General features: G+C 33.1%; 2 protein-coding genes across 4 annotated transcripts; both read right to left on the reverse strand.

Moving 5' to 3' along the window:
* Positions 1 to 89: 89 nt before the first annotated feature.
* On the reverse strand, positions 90 to 9,491 carry LOC122632966 (protein croquemort-like). 2 transcript variants are annotated; one of them, XM_043820297.1, is made up of 10 exons: positions 9,340 to 9,491; positions 6,892 to 7,228; positions 5,920 to 6,086; positions 4,365 to 4,509; positions 4,095 to 4,298; positions 3,387 to 3,598; positions 2,428 to 2,842; positions 2,103 to 2,176; positions 1,764 to 1,974; positions 90 to 1,665 (listed from the first exon to the last, which is right to left on the reverse strand). In XM_043820297.1, exons 2-10 carry the CDS (start codon positions 7,006 to 7,008, stop codon positions 1,534 to 1,536), a joined length of 1,677 nt encoding a protein of 558 aa, XP_043676232.1. In that variant the 5' UTR covers positions 7,009 to 7,228; positions 9,340 to 9,491; the 3' UTR covers positions 90 to 1,533. The 2 variants fall into 2 exon arrangements, with proteins under 2 accessions (XP_043676232.1, XP_043676233.1); XM_043820298.1 differs by having other exon boundaries at positions 6,892 to 7,243; positions 9,340 to 9,483.
* A 2,863-nt stretch (positions 9,492 to 12,354) lies between these two features.
* On the reverse strand, positions 12,355 to 20,499 carry LOC122632965 (protein borderless). Of its 2 annotated transcripts, none has more exons than XM_043820296.1 (12): positions 19,900 to 20,499; positions 19,348 to 19,490; positions 17,353 to 17,581; positions 16,021 to 16,157; positions 15,681 to 15,825; positions 15,328 to 15,602; positions 14,826 to 14,960; positions 14,469 to 14,728; positions 14,212 to 14,387; positions 14,092 to 14,136; positions 13,837 to 14,019; positions 12,355 to 13,735 (listed from the first exon to the last, which is right to left on the reverse strand). In XM_043820296.1, the coding sequence occupies exons 1-12, from the start codon at positions 19,955 to 19,957 to the stop codon at positions 13,509 to 13,511; spliced, it is 2,013 nt and encodes a 670-aa protein (XP_043676231.1). In that variant the 5' UTR covers positions 19,958 to 20,499; the 3' UTR covers positions 12,355 to 13,508. The 2 variants fall into 2 exon arrangements, with proteins under 2 accessions (XP_043676231.1, XP_043676230.1); XM_043820295.1 differs by having other exon boundaries at positions 16,021 to 16,187; positions 19,900 to 20,498.
* Between the last annotated feature and the right edge of the window lie 2,367 nt (positions 20,500 to 22,866).

A 22,866-nucleotide genomic window follows, 5' to 3' on the forward strand; every position in this document is an offset into this window, starting at 1 on the left:
TCTAAAGATCGATCGTAGGTAACGAAAATGCAAAAAAAATTCTTTTAGATTTTTTTTTGCAATTTTCACGAAATGAAACAAAAAGACAATTTGACGATATAGTAAAAACGATAGATTTTTTTATTACATTTAAAATGGATTACAAAAATTTATTTATATTTTTACGAGCTTTCCACTAAATAGAAAGATTTGAACAATTTCCTTACACCTTATAACTATATACAGCAGTGGTGTGCAAATTATTTATATTATGTTATTTTGTTTAATCAGTTTCTTATACAGAAGTTCTATGTGCGACTCCAAAAATTTTAAAGTCATCAAATACAAGGATATTAATTTAACATTATTTTACATCATTGATTGTTAAAAAAAAAGAAGAAATGAAATTATTCTTATGCAAAAAATTTAGGACAATATAGTAAATTTTAATAACGTTTTTTTTTTTATTTTCTTTATGCGATATTTCATTACCGTTTGCACACCGCTGATATATAATATAATTGCACTATACCATAGATATGAACATTCGATTCACTTGTTTGTGTGTATCTAGTAAAAAGAAGTATTTATATTAAAAAAGTATTCTCTTAAAACTTTTAAAAGTATACTCGACCATTATATATTCTGGAAAACTAACAAAATGTTTGGCAGAGTTTTTCAGATTCTTCAACGTGTCATGTATTAATTTCATGATGAAGAAAATATCGTGATTAATCAAACAAATCTATCAAATTATTACTGTTATTAAAATGACATTATTAATAATATTCTTTTCATTATTATTGCAACAAAATTCACAAGAACAAAGCACAATAATGTAAAAATCTATTATGCGATCGATCAATCTTTACTCACTTAACGAATATAAATCCTTCTACCATATTTTTTTCTACTATATATTGGCATTTTTAATTTTGAAATATAATTTTGTTTGGATATTTATACTCCATATAGAAAACCATATTCGAGACGTACATTGCCTTTTTCATTCTTCTCCTTTTTTTTCATTAATAATGTACTATTACAATTAAAACAATTTACACAGCTGTCAGTCTTAAATTCTATCATTCTACGACCTCGATTAATGTATATATTAATTTCTACGTTAGGAATGTATTCAAATGTGAGGAGATTATCGCCTCTATATTATTTGTAAAATCCTCGTTCAAAGCGAATAAAAAGGAAACGAATCTTGAAGAATGCAAACGTTCAAGATGAAAAGATATTTTTCTAAAATCCGAAATTCTCTCTTTCTCTTTCCTCGTCTACTCTCTACATTCTTTTTCATAAAAGTATAAAAATATTCGAATATGCATATATATTTATATACTTTCTATATTTATATCCTTTTCCGATTCAAATAAGGACGGTTATTCTTCAATAAGGACATACTTTCCGTTCGGTCAATTAAATCAACCTCGATCAAAAGACTCTCTATGAAACATAGTAGACGGCTCTTCGATAATTGATCGTAAAGTTCGTCCATGATTGGCACAAGTACAACTTGTTAGCAGAAAAAAATATGAAAGCCCTTCAATAAAGTTTTGGATATAATCGACGATCACTTCTAACGTGACTGTCTTCATCGTGATTCGGTTTGTCTATGTAAATCGATTCTGTAGTTTTTTCCGAAGAAGCATTTGTGATATTCAACTTTAATTGTTCCTAAAATACGATAAAGTTAGATCAATCGTTTGAGATGAATAAAAAAAAAAAAAGGTAAAATTTGATATTCTATATCAAGTTAGTACTAAACCACTCACGTGATTTTTGTGGCTTCTTCTCATGACGTGGAACAGGACAATAGAGATAAGTATTAACGTTCCGAGCGTCATTATGATCAAACCAATGTAGAAACAGAAGCTTGAAATCAGAAGGAAATATTTCAGATCGGAAGCTAATTCTTCAGGAATGTTCACCTTCATAGAGAACCAGAATATAGGGAAATATGTCTTCGGTACGTTGTTGAAAAGTCTGGAAAGAGATACCAAGTTGAAAATTATTTTTTTAGAACAGACGAGGATCTTTATCTTTGTTCAACCTAATCGATCAATTTTTAAACGATCTTATTTTTCACTGCAACTTAAAAGGTAAGTACTTACGATACGATTTGCGAAGGTTGAAGGAGTACATTGATTTGTAATCTAGCCGCTACTTCCAAAGGAATTCCCGTCGTCTGCAAGATTGGAAAATAACTTTTCAGCAGTATATTACTAATTAATATATTACTAATTATCGTAATTGAATTCTTGGAAATGAATACCAACGTTAATTGATTATACTTTGAGATATCTATTTTTAAACATTATCGATCAAGATAACAAATGATAATAATTGAACACCTGTATTTTGATCGAATAAATATTTGTACGTATATTTTAAACCTTTTAATAAAGATTAATTACTTGATTAAATGAAGTAACTTACAGGTTCTAAAGTGATGTAGAAACTGTGATCTTTTTCGTTAGAGTTCATCCCTATGACCTGTTTACTTAGAATAGGGTCAGCTTTATAAAAATGGGGAAGACTGACGAAAACCGGTGCCCCATAACGACAGGCCGTTATATTTATTAAACCACTGGGATTACATTCGCCGTTGCAATAACAGTGGCCAAGATTTACTACGTCGGGATCCTCGGTGTCCTCCGGCATCTGCGTAACTTCGATCGAGTGTTCTGACTCAAAGAAATCCTCAGTCGTGGTTGTTCGCTCAAAATATTTTGCCTGATCGTGAGGATAACGCCTCCTTGTTCTGTTTCCTAAAGTTTTCTCGCCAAGAACATATTGATTGCCCTCGATTTCCATATACGTAGTCTTTTGCGTAAATTCGTATAACAATGGTCTGTGAAAATAAAAGAATAGCGAACGATCATGAGGTATCGAGAAAAAACGAAGAAAAATATTACTTTATTAACATTATCTTTTTTATTTTTTCTTTTGTAAAAAAAATTCGACATGTTCCCATATGTAGAATTTAAATTTTAGAAGCATAGAGCAATAGACATGGCCGTGTTCTGACTACAAAGACAAACATCGACATGTGTCTTAAGCTCTATCTGTTAAATAAATGAGATTACAGACCGATCCAATTATGGTTACGTCGCGAAGGTTAATATACACGAAGTGTATGAAGTCTGTAGGGGTTAAGGTTTTTTCAATGTGATTTGCTATCCGAGAAAAATTACATGAATTTGTCTGTATCATTAGTAAAGTACATATTTTTAAAAAATACTCTATTCTAAAATATAAAAGTACTGTACGAAGCAGTGTCTGCTATAATTTCTTTATCAGTCCAAATTTCTATCAGATAAATCTTTAATTTCTTAACCATATTAATTTTCAACGCAGAAAGCTCATAAATTTTAAGTAAACAATAATTTCCTTACCTACACATATCCGGACTAAACAAATTGATCTCGTCTTCGGTTTGATACGGAGGCCAAAATTCACCAGCGCTTCCTTCGATTATATTACAAGGAGTTTTAAAATACTTCATAGTATCCTTGTAATTCCAATTTCTCAAAACACCTAAATTACTGATATTGCTATTACCAGTATCCATGTTGAAGTGACCGTCGAATTCCGTAGAACCGTTTCTCTGAAAAGTTAAACAAATTCAATTTTTACTATCGCCAAATTACCAAAGATAATTTTTTCGAATCACAACGAGTAACGAGGAAAAACAGGAGGGAACAACAAATATATAACGCATTTCATAATAGAAACGATGCAATCTTAAATTAGCCGACCATTGATGTTGCATGCACGACGCAACAAATTAATACATAATATGCCCCCATTGCTTTTCATTCGTTATTCAACGTAGACGTGACCCGCTTCGTACAGTAGCAATTTAAGTCTTGGCTTGCGAATAATTTACCACCGTCTATAATTCCATTACCACGCAACTATTACCATCCAACAGGTTCTCCAAATAAAATAAACAATATCCAGATGATCGAATACTATTTTTTTTTATCTTAAGAAATTTCATAATAACTTCTGATCGACTTAATTTGTCTTGTTAGATGTATTAATGCTATAAGTTCTTGTAATTGTGTGTTAATATTTTGTATGTTAATATACTATCATACCATATAAAACCAACCGAAGCGATCAAAGGGTGGCACCTCATCCGCAGCGGCGACTTTTCCCATATTAATTATCGTGTCATCGTAACCAGTGAACAACAGCTCGCCCACCGTCTTTGTTATACTTAAATTTGATTTTGAGCTAAGAATGTAGGAGAAAGTATTTTGCATGAAATAGGACCAGTACCGTATTTTGTGCGTAGCCGACTGAAACACGTTGATTAATTTTTTATATTAATTTTACAACATAAAAAATAGAACAAAATTACTTACCACTGCGACGACATTGAGTTGTGTGATATTATCTTGCAATGTACCATTAGTACGTTCTTGATCAAAGTACCACCATCGTCGTTGAAAATAACTGACAGTGTCATTCTCAGGATGAAACGTAATATTTACTTTCTGTTTCACCTCTCTGTAACATGATGTCATAATATATTCATCGTTTAATGATTCATTGTAATAATTTTTTCCCTTAACTTTTTAATCATAATTAAAAGAATAGAAAAAAAACGAAGTACTTTTCCGAATGTTCTACTGTAATCTATAAACAGCAATTAAATTCTTTTATGATGTTTTTTCATTATGTACACGTATCTGACAAAAAAACATTTTCAGATTATCTAATACAGTATGCATATTCAGAGTATCTAAATCAGTATGCATATTTGTAATAAAGATTTTTTTTTATTTTATTTATAAAAAAAAATATTTGTGATACGCCTAAGGAATAAATAAATAATATTAATGTTTATAACGTTATTATTTATATATACACATATAGGTAGTCGATTGAAATTGATATTGCAATTTCAAACTAAGTTAACGTACATACACCTTATGTATCTAATGACCGTTTAGAGAGATATCATCTTTGTTGTGTAATCTTTGACGGTTTTCTTTACCCAGTGGGAAGCTTAAGGAATGGTGTACCAGATGGAACAGAGAACATTTACAGGAGGGAGAACTCTATTTCTATTTTTGGCAGAAACGAGAGCTTGAAATAGAAGATCGTTGTACCTATAGAGGCATACTTTGTTCTTTGAATGGATCATTTGATAACGTGTATTTTTCTAATCTCTTATATGCATATATATGCCCGTGAAACATTTTATGTATAAAATATCGGAAGACAATAATTTGTTAAATGTTATTTACCTCTCTTGATAATATTAATACATTTTATTCATATAAAATGGTCAATTATAATTAAGATAATTAGTGACCTGCAAGATGAGAAATGACGAAGAGTTCTTTCGTTGATAGAAATATTATGGTAGGTTTTTATACAGAAAAGAAAGTCATCAATTAAACAATTAATTCATATAGTATCGCCTACTCACTCCTTTACCATTTGACTAAATGGTTTTATTGTTCATTAAAATGTCATTCTATAAGGTTAAGTATTTCTTATTTATCGTTATTAGATTTTCTATTAGTATACACATATGTAACGCTTAATTAGAATAATTTCTTAATCGTATTTCCTCTTGAAAAATATATTAAACTCATTTAATCGTAGATATTTTTACATGCGTCACATGCAATCTTTAATCTTATAATGAACTAAACAAATTAAACGACATAAATTTAAACAAAAAAGATAAATAGCGTTAATCAATTTTTACTATGATTAAATAACATAAATATATATATATATACGTAATGTATATTTTATAATGATGTTTTGTTAAAGAATTTAGATTATCTACGTTACACGATCGCTAGTCCGATAAGATTTAATACGTCGTCTCAACAATTTTTTTAATCGTAGAAATTTTATCGATTTTTTTTAATGATATTTGCGTTTTTTTTTAATACTCACACAAAGCTGTATGGACCGACTTGAACTAGATTCGGTTTTCTTCCGGGTATAGTTAGTTCTTCTGGATTCGTCCAATTAAAGAAATAAATATTTAAATACATAGGTGGTAGACTACTTGTGTCCTTCCATATATTAAAACTCTTTGAATCTTCTGAGAAAACCAATTCCTATAAAAATTGTATAATGGTAACATGATTTACAGCATGAATGTTATATGTAAAAAATGCGAATAATTAATAATCTCGAAGATGAAATAATACTGGAGTGTTAAGATTAAGAACACAATTATATTAAAATGTCGTATTAGATCTATAACGTTGATGCATTTATATGTTTATATTAAACTCTATCGTTTTTCAGATATCACGATTTTGTATAATTTAAATAATTTGTGATAAATATTTTATAAATAAAAAACATAATAACTATCGATTGTGGCATACTAAACTGAGGTCGATGCAAATTATCTCTTCTAACGTCATAACATAAATTTTTTTCAATCATAGAATAATCAATACTTGCATGCCTTAATGAACGTTTTTAAATTATAATATTAATCACATTGTGAAATCGAAGAAGATTAATATAATCTCTATTCGTATAATCATCATTATATGGGGAAAATAAATGTTCATTATGTGTATATAAATTTTATTCTTGTCAGAGTTATATCTTCTAAAATAGCAACATTAAAAAAATAAGCAATGCAAAATATATGTATACCTTAATAGAATATAACTTATAGATAGTAAAGGATATTCTTTTTTTATGTAATCAAAAAATAAAAGATTTATATTATGCATATACATTTACTAACATTTTTTGAATTTGCAAAAAAGTTTTATGAAAGACTTGCTTAAGAAATGCTTAAGAAAAATATTCATTTTTTAGTTTATTAGTATAAATAACGATGAACGCATAATGGACAACTATATCTTATACTTTTTGTTAAAAAAAAAAGGTTGAACTCACCTTTCTAAGAATATGATCAAAGATGGTCGACGAAAAGAAAGACAAAGAAGCTCCCAAAATAATGAGGAGACTTCCAGCAATTCCAAAACTAATCGATTTATTAGTCCAAGGCATCATTTTGATAACGACGACGACGACGACGACGACAATAATGACGACGACGACGCGTAGTAAATTTGAACGTTCACTATTTCTCGTCTTCTCAGCATGTGCACCCTGAACTCAATGACCGTCGGTCTCCTCCTCGATTGCCTCTCTCACCTCACCCCGTTGCTTTTCCGCTTGCTGATTCACACTACTGCTGACCGCGCTATTACTCTCACTGCTCTTTGGGTCTCTGAAAGATAAAGTCCTATCTAATCTAGTCAGTCGTCAATAGTATTATGTCTTTCGTCTTCTGATTTTACATGTATATATACATATGTGTATATATATATATATATATTCCTACGAATTTACAAAATAACGTTTTGTTTCCCTCTTTCAACGATCTACGATCTAGCTGTGCCTTTCTTATTTATAGAGATACTGTACTCTTTCGTAAAATCATGAGATAAAAAGAGAGAGAGAGAAAAAGAGAGATAGAAAGAGAAAAAGAGGAGAAGAGCGATTACTTATCTCTATCAGAAATGTATATATTTGTAATTTTATTTAGAATATTTTATTTTAGATTTTCATTTTTTCTCTTAAAGAGACTCATGTCATTTGCCCTTTGTAACTAAGAAACTTTATCTTCGTCTTATATGTTACTATGTATTGCTACCTTTTCTTCAACGATTATAAATAAATAGGGAAAAATTAGTTCATTCATATTTGAGTTTGTTTTAGAGAAATTCTTCCAGAAAAATTTTTTTGTTCGAATAAATTTTTCTGATCGATTATGATAGAATCTTTCTCGATTAATAGATTTTTCAATATGTTTTTGGCCGGAGCTTATAATAATTATTGATCAGAGATAATACATAATTAAATAGGTTTATATAACCAACATATGGCTTGTGTAAGCTGGGTTAGTGAATTGATTGATTATGTTGATATGATATTTTAATATGGAATGCTTGTGCTCGTATTAAATCGTATATTTTTAAAAAGAGAGAAAAATAAATAAACCCAGAGTTTTTTCTGATTGGATCCTACTCGTTCTTCGAGGATCGACCGATATTTCATACAATTTATCTTCCGCCAACTATATTTTTCTTCCAATGAATTTAAAGAATAAATTTTATAAACTTCTAAATTATATTATGAACTTTAAAAAGAATAAATCAGATTCTAATCGTTAACAATATATAGAAGTTATTCAGTCGCTATTAATAATTGTTAAGAAAATATAATAAATTTAATTTCGTTATTTATCATGAGAAAAAAAAGAATTGCAATATCTATTCGGAAAAAAATATCTTACAGCGAATTGCGCGTTTTATTGTAACATTAAGTGAGCAAAAACAAAGGATAAATTGTCTTGAATTATCGACACTCATGATCAATTGATGACGCTTCAATAATTTGTCTATAATTATCAAAACACGTAATATAACATATTACGCAATAGTGTAACATTTCTCACTCATTTTTATGAAAAATCACAAGAGTAGTATTGATGGTCATTTATTAAAAGATTGTAATTTGTTTTTTTGAATCTCATGAAGCGTTTTTTTGATTTAGTTAATTTTACTTACTAGGAAAAATAGTTTTTTATACTTATAATGACCTTTGCAGATAAAAAACAGTCGATGAATTTATGATCGTCACGTAAATATCATTAAATATTTAATAACTTTATTATTACGTATGAATCGAGTAGGATTCATAAATCTTTTTATCCGTTTATTGAATATATGAAAAATATTTTAAGTGCGAAATCTACGTGAACTTGAAAAAATATATTTATGTATTATATATATTACATAATATATATACTAAATTACATTGAAAAATATGTATTTCTCGTTGTGCGTCAAGAAAAAGTACAATCGAGATAAAAAAAGGCCAACCATAGCTTTTTCGTTTTCTCTCTACAATTTCCAAGTTTTCTCTATTTTTATCGTTTCTATTGAATTTATGTTAGACCGTTAACGTCTTTAGCCGCACGTGTTACATGAATGCACGACGAAATTCAATATCTCGTCAACGTTTCCTAAGATCTGTTTCATTTCTCCGATGATGCAATTAAAACTGCTAATACAACGTTTATATTAAGATCATTTAGATCTTTGAATTATTTGTCACATTACACTCGATTTAAGGCAAGTATTGAATTAGAAAAGTCGATGTATACTTATAATGAAATCACAAAATTATCTTATTGAAAAAAGTTCATATCTATGTTATCAAATTACAATCTCATTAAATTACAAGAAAATTGTATTATCATTATGAAATTCTTATAAAATAATAAAACGAAAGATATGTCAAAGAATCTCGTTTAATCACTTCATCAAATATCACCTTGATAAATCCGTTTGTAAATAAGCTTCACTCGTAAAAGTATTCAATCGTATCACTTTTGAAAGTAGAAGATAAGAAGAATAATATTGCGGTGAGTTTAGAATAAATGTTTTAATGACTAAATTCACTTTCCTTATGCGACGCGTCGTCCGTTGCGTCTGTAACTGGCGAGCGCAATGGATCAACAGGCTATGTCTAACAGCTTTATCGGTTGCGTCCCCTCCACAAGAGTAGGTATCTCTCTCGTTTCTTGTGTCTCTTACTCGCAACCCCACTGACTCCACATCTCCGTCTCTCTTGGTTTTCCCTCTTTTCGACGAACTTCAACCCTCCTACCATGTACTAGTTTCTCTCTTCATTTTTGACCAGTTCCAAAGCATATCCGAATTATTCGATTAGATTGATGGAATTTCTTCTTTTATATTATATTGTTTTTATTATTATTGTTAATAATAATATTATTATTATTATCATCATCACTATTAATATTTCGATTCATGTCTTTTTCTGCTCATTTTTATAATTACTAGACATTATACTTCAGCTCTTTTTTGCTAATTATTGACGATAATCATAGATCGTTCGATCAAACTTTTTATATTATATACTAAACGATTATAAATTTATACAAAAACAATTAGCATTGTCAGAATAAACAAAGAGCTAATGTAGTTCCAACTCTTGATTAATCGAGAAAAAAGAAAAGTGAAAAAAGTAATAAATGATCATTTTTATTCAGTTCATATTTATTCAGATAATTATTCAAATATTTATTCAGATAATATACGATGTAGCCGTAAAAACAAGAATATATTGACTTTGCTCTACTTCCGCAATATTGATAAGATTTTATGATTTGTCATGTTTTCTTTTTTTTACCGTATCCTTTTTTTTACCTACTTTTTTATTCGATGTTCGAGCATGACCTCAATAATGTTCGTATTATAATTCTTAAAAATTAAATATAATGTTTAGCATAAGTTTATGTCTTGATAAGCAAAAAACGAACAGTAAGAAGAAAAGTTGTAATTATCCAGTCGTTTAAATAATATGAAAGAAAATAAAAAAGAGAGTAATACAGAGAAAAAAGAATCGATCTTACATTATAACGTTGAATTCCACGCTACTATTAACAAAAACGACACGTTTAGAATTTTAGAATTTTATCTCCTTTGCTGAGTTACTTATCTAGAGAGGGAGAGAGAGAAAGTAGAGAAGGGCCATAGCCACACAAAGACCCTTCGTACCTTCCCACTTTTTCCATATATCTTTCTCTTCTTTTTTCCTTCTTTGTAAGACGAAGTTTTCTCTTTCACGATCTCATCCGTCCGAGTACGTGTTTGCCATTGAATAATCAAATTTTCATTTACACTTCTCACTTTCATTTTGAAACACATAGATATTTTTGACCTAATGAAATAAAAAGAAATTTATAATACACCTTTTCGTTTCCTTATTTTTTTTCATTTAGGTTTTCAAAACAACAAAAGAAGTCAACAAAAAAAATGTTCTTTGTTTTGCTGTTTGAATCTCTTTTTCACTTTAATTTTGATGAAATAAAAATATGAATAATAGGAGTGTTAGGAAAATTTTGAGTCAAAATATTTTAAGAGATCGGCTTCATTCAAGACAACCGGTTGGGCAAGTTTTTCACTTTCTACCCTGTTCTTTTTTTATAATAGAGAAGAAACGAAGATTCATTGGAATAGTACGCGTGTCGAACGGTTCTAAAAGCATAGCTCAAGAGAGAAATTCGTCGTAATACGAGCCACGGGGGAGATTCGAGAAGAGAGAGGAAGAGGGAGGAAGCTCTCAGGTAGTAAGCCTCTAAAGTGCCTCGGTTCCCTTCATCCCTCTAGTGCTTGCTCGACGTCTTCGTCTATCTTTATTTACAACTACGAATCTGCCTTCGTCGTCTTCGTTTCGTTTCATGTTTGTTAAACGAATCTCATGGTTTTCTGTCCCTTCTAAGTTTCAGGTTGCGTCTAATTAGCTTATGTATATTGCATTAAATAACTAGAGTCGATCTTTGACCTACGCGCAATGTTCGATAATTATTTATTTCGAAACAAAAAAAAAAGAAAAAAAGTCAAAATGCAAAATGATTAAAAAAAATAAAGATACAACAAACAAATTTTGTTTTTTTCTTGAAGCCTCTAACATGGATATAAATAGTAATAAAGCTATATCCGCACCGTTGAATATTTCAATGCGTCATGAAGGATTTGTTCGAAGCGAAAAGACGTAGGAGGGGAGAAATCGAGCATGCTTGAGAGCTCAAAAATTCCAGACAAGTCTTTTAATTCAAGCAGACATGTTTATCAAAAATGTAGGTCATGCATAATCTTTAAACGTTTGTCAGTGAAAGATAAAATTGGCTTCTTCGCATTTATCTGTCGCTTTATTCGCAATTAGTGGACTATCGAAAATTAAAAAAATAAGGCGCTACTATTAAATTGACTAAGTAGATTATGTCATTCGAATAAATTATTTGAAGTTAACCGTAGCAACGTTTAAACTTGAACGTACCTATATCGTAAATTACACATTCAAATTATGTTATTCGTAAGCAGCGTCCAATTCGAAGGGAAGCTCGAACAAAAAGAAACGAAGAACGTTTGAATGTCGTACCATGCACCAACCGTACCGTCGTACTCGTAGACAAGACGATAAGGCGCGAGGATGCGATGGAATCCATTAATTCACTCAGCAAATTCGTTGCTCGAAGCTGCCACTCGAAGAGCCTCGACTGGGCGTTTACCCACTATAAATCGGTTGAGCACGTGGTATTCGTTTGGATCGGCAGGAAGACCTCGTTTAATTGTCCACAATGCCTTAGATCGTAAGAAACCAACTCGTTATTAAAGAGAATGTGAACGAACGACAACTCTTGAGCTCTTTCTAAAGAACACAAGAATTCTTTCCAACAAAATTTATATTTTTATTTCATATTTTTTGAAGTTATTAATAAAACTATTAAAGGATTTAATCCATACTTTATTAAGATATTCGTCGTCATTTATCGTTTAATTTTATTTTTAAGTATGATGATGATCGTGTGTGATAATTTGTCGCATTACAATTTTCTGGATCACCGAGTGTGATGTAAAGATACGAGAAACTATACAACCTACGTAAACACGTTTATTTTATGGGACACCCTGTAGTATTTCATTATATCGGAACAAGGCGTACGTTTACCATAAGTCAGTTGCCAGATGTGATCTTGCGTCTAAATGATTCAGAGGTATTCCATGATGATACGTTGCTTGGAATTAATGACGCATGAAGTTAATTGTATTAGTATTAATGAAGACGTTTATAAGAAACGTCTACTAACGATTATTTGCTACTCCTCTATAATCAATGATCATCTATAAATTGAACTATTTACTTCTTTAAAACGTCTTCATTTTATATATATTTATATTTTATAATAAGAAGGTATGTCTACTGCATGCATATTCAAACAATAATTAACTCTACCGTATATAGTGATTTTCATACTTTATTTACAATAGAAAAATTTACTATCGAACGTAGCCTACATCCAGAAAATTTTCACTGACGAAACGCGTAACGATATTACGTGTGGAAAATTCATCTATATATTTATAATATTTATAAGAAACATAAATAAATGCTAAAGATAATTGAAACTATATGATAATCAAAGAAAAGAAGAGAAAACCGAACACGTTTTTAAACACATTATAAAATCCATTAAACGATAACGAGATAACTCTATTGAACGATTCAAGTGTTATACAATATGCTATTAATATAAAGAAGCTTTTCGCAATATGTAATATATGAACATGATTAATAATTAAAGAAAATCATATAACATAACACTTCGCTTTGTCTCTACGCTTTTATTATTCTTTTTTATTAGTTAGATATCTATATCAAAATCCAGAATATCATATTACAATGATTCATCTCTAATCCTTCTCGATAAATATTTTTCGTTAAAATACGTCTAATCGATGGACTTGTCACTAAAGGAACCTTTCGATTTTTTCTCCTTCCAAATTTTACTCGAGACAGCTGCGACAATAAAATACGATTAGACGAGACGATAAATGTGTGACGCTTTCGAATAATGCGTTCACACTGGCAAACTCAGCTTGAAAATCTATGGGGAACGTCGTTTCATTAATAAGTTTTCATTTTTCGCTGGTGGATGTTCGACAAAATCTCTTTCTGGCCCACCAAACTGCTGCTAAAGTAGCCGCTAAAAATCCGATGCCAGCAACGATGCCCATAGAAATTGCTCTATTTCTACGATATGCTGGTACTTCTAAACTGATACGTTCGCTAGTAGCTTCATCGTCTGAAAGTGACATCGCTGCTACTTCGAAAGTATATTGACTTTCCTCTTCTAACGTTTTCACTGTAATTACAAGAAGAAAGAGAGAAAGAAAGAGAGGGAAAATTTTGAGAAACATTTTTGACTGATAATTCATAGTTTTAAACTTAAATTCGAGCTTTTACCTAAATAATAAGTGTCCGTTGTCTCGGATCTCCCATATAAATGTTGAGCTGGACCTCGAAACCATCTTACGACATAGAGCCTAACTTGACCTCTACCTTCGGATGGTGGTTCCCAAGTAACAAGATAACCCTCTACCGTCGCTTGAACTCTTACATTACGAGGTGGGCCCATTTTCTCTTCCTCTGAATTTTAAATAGAAATTCGCGTAAGAATAGATATCGGATCTTTGTCATCGTAATTCAATTTTTACAAACCTAATGGACTACGAAATTCTGATGCTGAATTTTGATCAATGGCTGCTGCAATGAATAATTCGATTCGTTTAAAATTCAAATAATAGTCATGTCAGGTCGTTCAAAATTTTTCAAACTTACTTGGTTTGGTAAATACTCGAAGTGCCTTACTAAACATTCCATCGCCGTGCTTATCTTGACTCAAAACCATGAACTCGTATTCTCTACCAGGATGCAAATTATTCACCGTAGCCTCTGTGATCTTTCGCGAAAGTATCTTCATGGTACGCCATTCTGACATATCGGTAGGTCTATACCTATTTGTTAAAGAGAAATGAAATTTTCTCTTTATCTTTCTTTTAATCTTTTTTTTCAAAAGAATATAATTCTTTTATTACCAGACGGAATATTCCATCTTTGGTCTAACGTAACCAGGTACCCACGTCAAGGTTACCGCATTTTTACTACTGTTGGCACTGAGATTATAGGGTGCTCTCGGTGGAATATTCAAAACCATTAATTCTGCATCAGCTACTACCGTTGCTGCTTCATTGCTAGCCGCACATTGATACAATCCACGATCCTGTTCTTGAATTCTTTCGATGGTCAAATTGCCACCTGTTATAATTGTCCTATCGCGTGGCAGTGGTGAACCGTCCTTTAAATCATAAGAACATTTTTGGGAATTGTTATTAACACGATCATTTAATTACAATGGTGTACGCTTTAAAAGAGAATCACGTTGTTATACGTACTTTGTACCATGCTATCGTGGGTCGATGACTCTGATCACCATCACTGGCATCACACGGAATCTCCAAACTCTCACCTAATTTTCTCATATACAAATGTTGCGGTGTGACCGTGAAAACCGGTGGTCTTTGGACAACCTACAACATTAAATTGACGCTTTATTTGAAGATAAAATTTTTCAAACAAATTATTTAAACTTCCATCTAAAGATGGAACAAATATTTCAAATTTTACGACGATGCATGTTAGACTATCTGTTAGTCCAGAAGTGCTGTAACTCTAGGGATGCACAATTGAAGAATAAAAGAGCGTTTAACGCTGATCGTCAATTGGTCAATGGTCTCGCTAGTAAACGTTGTCACGTTGTCTTTTACACGTAACCATGTTGACTCAACGTATTCGAATGAAAAAATTGATTTAATCTTATTCAATATACTACTAGCAGTCCGAGTTTAAGCACGAACTGAATTAAAACCATATAATTAATATTGATATGATACTAACGACGTTGATTGCAGGACTAGGTCCTTCGGTACCCAGGTCGTTATAAGGCGTACAACTGTAACTTCCAGAATGCGTTTCGTCTACTTTGCTAAAGTAAAGAGATCCGTTTCTCCTGTAGAAAACACCTTGAACATTGTAAGGATCGAAGAGGAATCCGTCCTTTTCCCAACGAAGATTCGTCAGCGGTGGATTTGCTCTAAAATGACAGTCCAAAAGGGCCGGTTTTCCATAAGGAAGATAGACTTCTCTAGGCGCATAAATGACCTTTGCCTTATCTAAAACGAAGAGGACAAGGTATAGAGACATTTAACATCATTAAAATCTCTCAAGACAAGAGAGCCAAGCGAAATTACATTGAACGTTGAGAAAGGCCGAGGCATTCTGTTGATTCCCATTCCAACCGGTCACCCCACAAGTATACTCTCCAAGATCACTCATTAAAGTTGACTTTATTACCAACGTTCCGTTTTCCTTGATGGAAGCTCTTCTCTCGAGATCCTTCAGATCAATGAAAATAATTTTGAAATTTTCGCAAAAAGCTCGTACAATAAAGAATTGACAAAATAAAATCTTCGTCGCAATATCAAGATGCGATATCAAATATCAATCTTCTTTTCTTTACAAATTTTTATCAAGTGGAAAACGCCGTAAGATTTTAACAACTTTTATTTCTTGGCTCTATTTTCAGCTCACCTTTACTTGCGAGATCTCTATGCTTTCGTGAAACCAGCTTACAGTAGAAGAATTATCTTTGACGACGCAATCGAAAGAAACTGGCTCGCCCTCCATGACGGATTTGTTGACGGGCGGTGTCGTGAAGAGGGTCTCACCTGGAACATTTGTCGGAAGCGGCGACACACCTGGATTGAACGATTTAACAAGGTCTGCCCAGTGTTTGTTTGTTAATTGCAGGCTGGATTATAATTTTTTGCTAATGGATCATCAACGTTCTCTCGCGAAAGCACGTTAACGCGTTTTTCGATAGAAATTAATAGTATTATCTTGTTGGTAGTTGAACGTGCAAATTTGTTGATTTTATTAGCATTTGTTAAAATCTTGTGCGTCAACCAGAGTTCAAAAGCCGGATGCACGTGGACTATAGAATGATGCAATTGTATTTAATCGATCAACGAGAAAATAATCTGCTTTGTGATCCATTATTCGACTTTCGATAGATCGAGGAAAAGGGTGTGTTTTTTGTTTGGACGAATCTGTACTTGTTCTGGAATGAATGTCTGACATTATTGTTCGATGTATTATATTCTTTTTTATATGTTAAAAGATCGACATCTTTCGTTACTATAATATAGTCTAATTGATAAAATAAAAAAATTAATTTCAGTTCAAAGATGGATATGTTAGAGCATCCATAAATCTGAAATGTTCTCGTTAACATCATATCGTTACTAACAATTGAAAAATAACCCACACACGTAGTAATTCAGAGCCTCTCAAGTCATCCAGTGGATAATTTAATATGCTGAAACCAGAACTCTGCTTGGATTAATTAGTACAGTCGTCGCTCGTAACGTGAAAAGTTTTACACTTGTCACGAAATACTCAAAAAGAAAAAAAAGAGAAGTGAGAAAATGTACAATCGATAATTTGACTCTACTTATTTTCAGAAAAATTCTGATGTAAGATTTTTAATCATATATCCATGTTTCCGCTGAGCGAATAAAGTTAATAAAGAAAGATCGAATTAGTCTAGTCAGCTTGTACTGAACGAAATTAATAGACCGAAAAAACGGAATGTCCTTTTTTTATTGCCAAAAAGGCTGAGTAAGGAATGAAACGCTCGTAAAAAGCTCACACGTTCGTTGGTTAGGTAGATCGGTTAGACGAAATAGCCTGACCTCGATTAGGTCTTCACGGTTAGTTCAGTTCAGTAACACGTTTTACCCACGATTTAGGTTAATATATCCTTCAGCTTTAGCAAGATAGAATGAACGAGGAACGAATTAATCGAGTTAGTGAATCCAACAATTATCTACGATAGAAACGAAATGAACGTATTGTCCTTACCATCGATGGCCAGATGAAACCAGGTGCCATTTTTTCTTGAGTTAGGTGTCCTGTTTGGAAAGATGACACGGCACTCGTACCAGCCCTGATCGCTTTCTCTGATGTTGGTAAGATTGATGCTACCCTGACCGTATCCGCGAGATAACGAGTCCTCCAGTAAGTGTATGCGCCCTCGATAACGAGGATCCAACGTCATCTCTTCATCATACCATGAGAAGACGCTGTGGCCCTGAAAAATCGAGTGACGAAGTCGATCGACTTGAGAACAATTCCAAGAAAAGAATTCTCTGGACGCGTTAGTTCTGTTTCTTGGTCAAATGAAATTTATTAGCCGACCCAGATTACTCTTTCGCATAGTCTTTATCTCATCGTGAAATTTAGATAGCTAGTTGCGACGAGTTATGTCGTCTTTAACAATATTCAAACTGAAATATAGGAAAAGGAGGTTTGAAGAAAACGAAAATTGCAACGTGTAACCGGATAGTAATTGTAGCGATGATCTTTAACAACCTCCGTCATTTTGTAGAGGAAAACGCTCACGCGATTCTTCATAAAAGCGTAACGCGTGTCTAGGAACGAAATGCTCATTAATTATTAAAGAGAACATAATTAGCCTTAGCTATTCACGGATTAGATTATCCTCGAGATTCAACTTTGAAGGTCTTCGGATCAAAAAGAAAAAGGTGTGTCTAGACAAATCTATGTTCCGGAAAAGGCTAAAGGTTGGCGTTAACGTGACTTAGGGTAGCACGACTGAAACAAGGCTGGCAAAAACAGTGCTAATCGTCCCTAATCGTTTGACAATGCGTTAACAGTGACCCACTGGTTGGACCCCTCATGTCGCGAACTCTCAGTGACTAAATATAATGCAGCCTTGTGTCCCGTACTCCAATTACTTCGATAAGGATAGAGAGAGAGAGAGAGAGACAGAGAGAGAGAGAGAGAGAGAGAGAGAGAGAGAGACAGAGGGAAAGAGAGCACCTGTTTTGCATACGCATCAGCAAACCAATCGGGTTAAGTTCCACTTGATTTTATGTTCCAGCCATGTGACAACGCACAATATGTTTCCGTTGTCCGATTCTCATTCTCTCTCGACGCGTAGGTCGTAACGTCCTTTAACGAAAGACGAACCGGAAAAATCAGCAAGTCTCAATCGTGTTCGATTAAGGTTGTTATTTTAACGGTGTCCCAATAGTCTTCGATTATTACTTGAGAAATTACGACGTCGACGAATGTTTACTAGGACATGACAAGATCATTTACCGAACAAGTTCATCCAATATATGTATAATAAGATGTATAATAAGACGTATAAATGTCTTTCTTAACCACGACGCGTTCTATATTTTTGACGAAGACGGATACATTGCGTAACGAAATGAAATCGAAGCTAGCTCGGTAGTAAGGTTCCCACGACGATTCAACGACGTTATCGAAGTGGTTATCTATATCGAAGAAATCGAATAACCTGCCTTAAGTTACCAAACCAAATGTTCCCTCTTTATCGATTTTCTGTTATTTTATAAACATTAATTTATTATTGAAGCTAATCTTCTCATGATTTTATTGATTTTTTTAATACGACTGTAAAACATATTGATATCAATACTACCGTATAGAAGTAGGTACGTGCGAACTTCGTTATCGTCATCCCTTGCCAACCACAAACCGCATCAGGAAGAAAAAAATTATATATTCAATGCTTCCATATCGCACTCGAATCGATATCACTTACGATTGTTACATAAAAAGGTCGGCAAATTTTGAAGATCAAGATAAAAAGATTTAAACTTCGTATCGTAACATTCTATATCGATTGGTTCCTATCACTTATTCTTCGAAAAGATGAAATGATTTTAAATCGATTCTGTCAATGAAACGGTAGAATAGATATTTGTAAAAATTGGATCGATTCTTCGATAAAATGTGTTTGGTATAAACGCGACGGAGTTTACTACATATTCTAACAAGGAAATATTCCATTGAAACACTTACATCACGGTTCCACTGAAGAATATATGGGATCGGTGTCTCGTGCGGAAAGTCAAGATCACAATTGAATACCACGTACTCTCCAACAGCCGCTGTCAAATAATTCGGTTCTGTTTCCTCCTCCAATATCAAGCCGTGGTTGAATACTGAAATGAGAAAAAAGAAAAAAGAAAGAAAGAAAGAAATTGTATTACACGTTCTCACAACACGCCAATCGTTTCGATCGAATTAGCGCACGAACGAGTGCAACTGATAATGGTACTTGAAATCAGACAATTGTAAACGAGCTCTCCCTGCTAACTTAACGAAGAAATCACCGATACTCGTTCCTCTTGATATGATCTAATTGTTCTAAAACGACTAAGTTCCTTGCGTGGAAATGAAAAATAAATCAAATTTTATAAGGAAAAGCATTTTAAATTATTCTTAATGATAAATGTGTTGAGAAGATCGCGAAACTATTTTTTTCGTTTTTCTCGAAACAATGCATCATGATTTCAAATCAATAAAAAATAGTTGGAAGAAATTTTGATCTAGGAATTAAATGGTGATTACCTTGGCAAAAGACGAGTAAAGGTGGCAACAATTCGAGAAAGCTTCGGGAGCCGGTCATTCTCGTAGATCGAGCGACGTTATCCTTTCACAAACGCATGGATTCGTTTTTCAGGTATTCTTCCAAGCGACTCCTTGCTTTCGGTTACATGCAAACGTGGTTGCACCTAAATAACAGCGATTAGCGATGGACGCGAAAAGAAAAAACACATTCGTTATCACCCACACTAATCAAGATTTCGTACACACGAGCCGTTCGAAAGCACGTGACACTTTCACGATTGCTTTATCATTTTCCTTCACTTCCTATTCTTCTTTTTCTTCTTGATTGTTTGCTATCACTATTTATTAACAATGGATCATATTTTTCCTCATATCTTTATAATTAATTTTCGAAAGGAGACGAAAACCACTGCTCGCTTCGACGATTTTCCCGAATTTGTCTTCTCGAAGAAAACGTTTGACGAGCTCAACGTTGATCGAGTGTCTGTGAACACGACTGGACTACGTCTACCAGCGAGAGTAGCCTCGGTCTATTCCGAGCGGATACGAGAGAGTAGACCTCCGAGGAGGTGTCGCGAGGAGGAGCTTGGACACTCGATAGAAGCCTATGGGATTCTACGTTTGTTCGAGCGCACTACAACTCTCGTGGAAAATCCTTTTAATATATTTGACATGCTAGTGGGAGTAAGAAACTAGCTGTGGGAGAATCAATGACTACACGTCTCAACGTCTCGATTTGAACAAACCATATGACGATGCATAAATTCCAAAAAACTATGATGATAAAAATCAGATTTTTACGAATATATACCGATTGAAATTTTTTAAATTCTTTTCTTTATAAAGTTCATGTTCGAAACGATTGCTAGGATCTTATGGATCCGATTTCCTTAACTCGGATCACTTATATTAAAACTTATTAAATCCGACTCTTTATGCACGTGTTCTTCTAAAAAAATAATTAAAAAAATGAACATCTTAAATGAATCTTATTCAAGAGTCGAGGTTACACTGGGTCTTCCTTTGATCTTATCGCGTCTTATAGTATGCATTCGTTCGAATAACAAACGCGTGCTCTTTCATATTGAACGGAAGAACGAGATAAGCATTCAGCAAGGCTGTGATCCTTAAGCCGACGCTTGGCTTTTGAGTAGAGATCTTTTCGCATTTTAAAATGAAGGGAGAGAGTAAAGAGAGAATTTATTGTTACACCTCCTGATCCTTTTAAAGTCAACGAAAATTAAAGGTTAAGCAATAGTCGAAATGAATGAAATTTCGAGGGAAACGAATGAGAAAGTATTAGAAGTTCGAAGAACTCTTGATCTCTTTTATCATTCTTTTTCGATAGTCCCTTTCTACTTTTATTGAAAAAAAAAGAAAATAATTGAAAATTAATTTTGTTCATATTTCAAGATACTAATTTTGGTAAGCATTCGTACTCGTGCACTTGTTTCTTAGCGATCGTGTTGCTGACACAAAGTTATACCGAGCAAATTGAGCTACCGCATTGATTATTCGCCCACGCTTAGTTTAGATCAAATTGTATTAAGCGGGTCGATAGGATGCATACTCAGGAAAGAACATATATTCTTCTTTAACGAACTCGAGTACACCAATACTTGTCGTAATTACGACAAAAGACTAAAAAATTTCATTTATTTTTTGGTAAAAAATGTCACAAAATTTATTTCGTTCCAATCTCGAGTATTCTATTTGTTATGTTTTAGATCGAAACTGTTTGCGATTCTCACGCGTGTGCGCTACCAGAATAGAGATAGAAAATAATAGCACAGTGATCTTCCGATATAAACAAGCATTTGTCTGTCTGTGATTTAGTTTCATTAAATTTTGATGAAATTTGTACGGGGATATAAGTTGTACAAAGATTTACTGAAAAGCCACATTGAATACGAATGCTTGCTCGCCCGGATTAGCGCGCGCGCACACGCCTGCGCTCTTTGCAATCTCGCGCGCGCCACTTGCGTGGGTGACCTCAGATTACGTCACATCCGTCCCTTGCCGCATTAGTAGACTGCCCACAGCCTTGTCACGCTGTTGAAGATAATGAATCCATTCGCATGGATCACGATCTAGGATTGGATGTGCACGGGACAGTGGAAATAAATGCGTGCATAATGACACCGGCCGCATTATTTCATCGTTGAACGAGAGGAGAAAACCAACTTGTTCCTGGTCCACCTACCATTGAATCAATCCATTCCTAGACATTATTCGACTATCGAAATGTTGCGTTAATCGTGAGATTCATGTACGTCTACGCTGCGTTGTAATAATTATCTCGTCTACTCACCTGTCGGATCTTATCTTGTATCGCTAGCAAGGGGAGTGTAAATTTGATCAATTTGATGTCGGATTAGGTATTTTTTTTTCCATCAAGCCGATGTTACCCGAGAACATTTGTCATATCCGACACACGCTGACGACACAAGCCCCGTCTTCTAATCATGATTAATGTCTACAACGTGTCAGGCTTAGATTTCGGATGTGCATTAGTCATGAGACTGTCCGAAACATCGGTTAATCTTAAGACAATTACTATTAAGATACGTCATCTTGATAATGGATAGAACAATTTAAAAAGGAAATCGTTTGTATAAATTACGAAAATTTAGATATTGAAAATATTACATTTGCGAGACGTTTTTAACCTTTTCTAGTTCTTCTTTCGACGATAATCAAAGATCTTTCGCAAGTCTGGCTATTAATGGCACGTTCTACTTTCCGAAATGTTCGCGTATTGTGCACATCGAGGAAAATCAAGGAAATTGCAGTAATTCTTGGTAATCAGTGTCATAGACGCCTCGCACGAACATTCCCCCTGCGCCTTATCGTACTGAGATTCCGCAATTCTCAGATCATCTTACGAAAATATATCCTCTGAGATAGTAGATCGACCTGGTTCTTATATTGACATTGATCTTATTACCTCGGCTAATGATTCTTTTC

Source organism: Vespula pensylvanica, chromosome 11, assembly GCF_014466175.1.
Source record: "Vespula pensylvanica isolate Volc-1 chromosome 11, ASM1446617v1, whole genome shotgun sequence".
NCBI classification, from domain to species: domain Eukaryota; kingdom Metazoa; phylum Arthropoda; class Insecta; order Hymenoptera; family Vespidae; genus Vespula; species Vespula pensylvanica.

What these genes read in the sequence shown, in the direction of transcription:
- LOC122632965 (XM_043820295.1), bottom strand. Translation starts at nt 19,957, where the DNA reads ATGACCGGCTCCCGAAGCTTTCTCGAATTGTTGCCACCTTTACTCGTC. An exon ending in GTTTCATCTGGCCATCGATG is followed by an intron (nt 16,188 to 17,352) that starts GTAAGGACAATA and finishes CGTTCAATCCAG; the next exon opens with GTGTGTCGCCGCTTCCGACA. An exon ending in TAGAGATCTCGCAAGTAAAG is followed by an intron (nt 15,826 to 16,020) that starts GTGAGCTGAAAA and finishes ATTGATCTGAAG; the next exon opens with GATCTCGAGAGAAGAGCTTC.
- LOC122632966 (XM_043820297.1), bottom strand. Translation starts at nt 7,008, where the DNA reads ATGATGCCTTGGACTAATAAATCGATTAGTTTTGGAATTGCTGGAAGT. An exon ending in GTCGGTCCATACAGCTTTGT is followed by an intron (nt 4,510 to 5,919) that starts GTGAGTATTAAA and finishes ATCATGTTACAG; the next exon opens with AGAGGTGAAACAGAAAGTAA. An exon ending in CAACCTTCGCAAATCGTATC is followed by an intron (nt 1,975 to 2,102) that starts GTAAGTACTTAC and finishes ATCTCTTTCCAG; the next exon opens with ACTTTTCAACAACGTACCGA.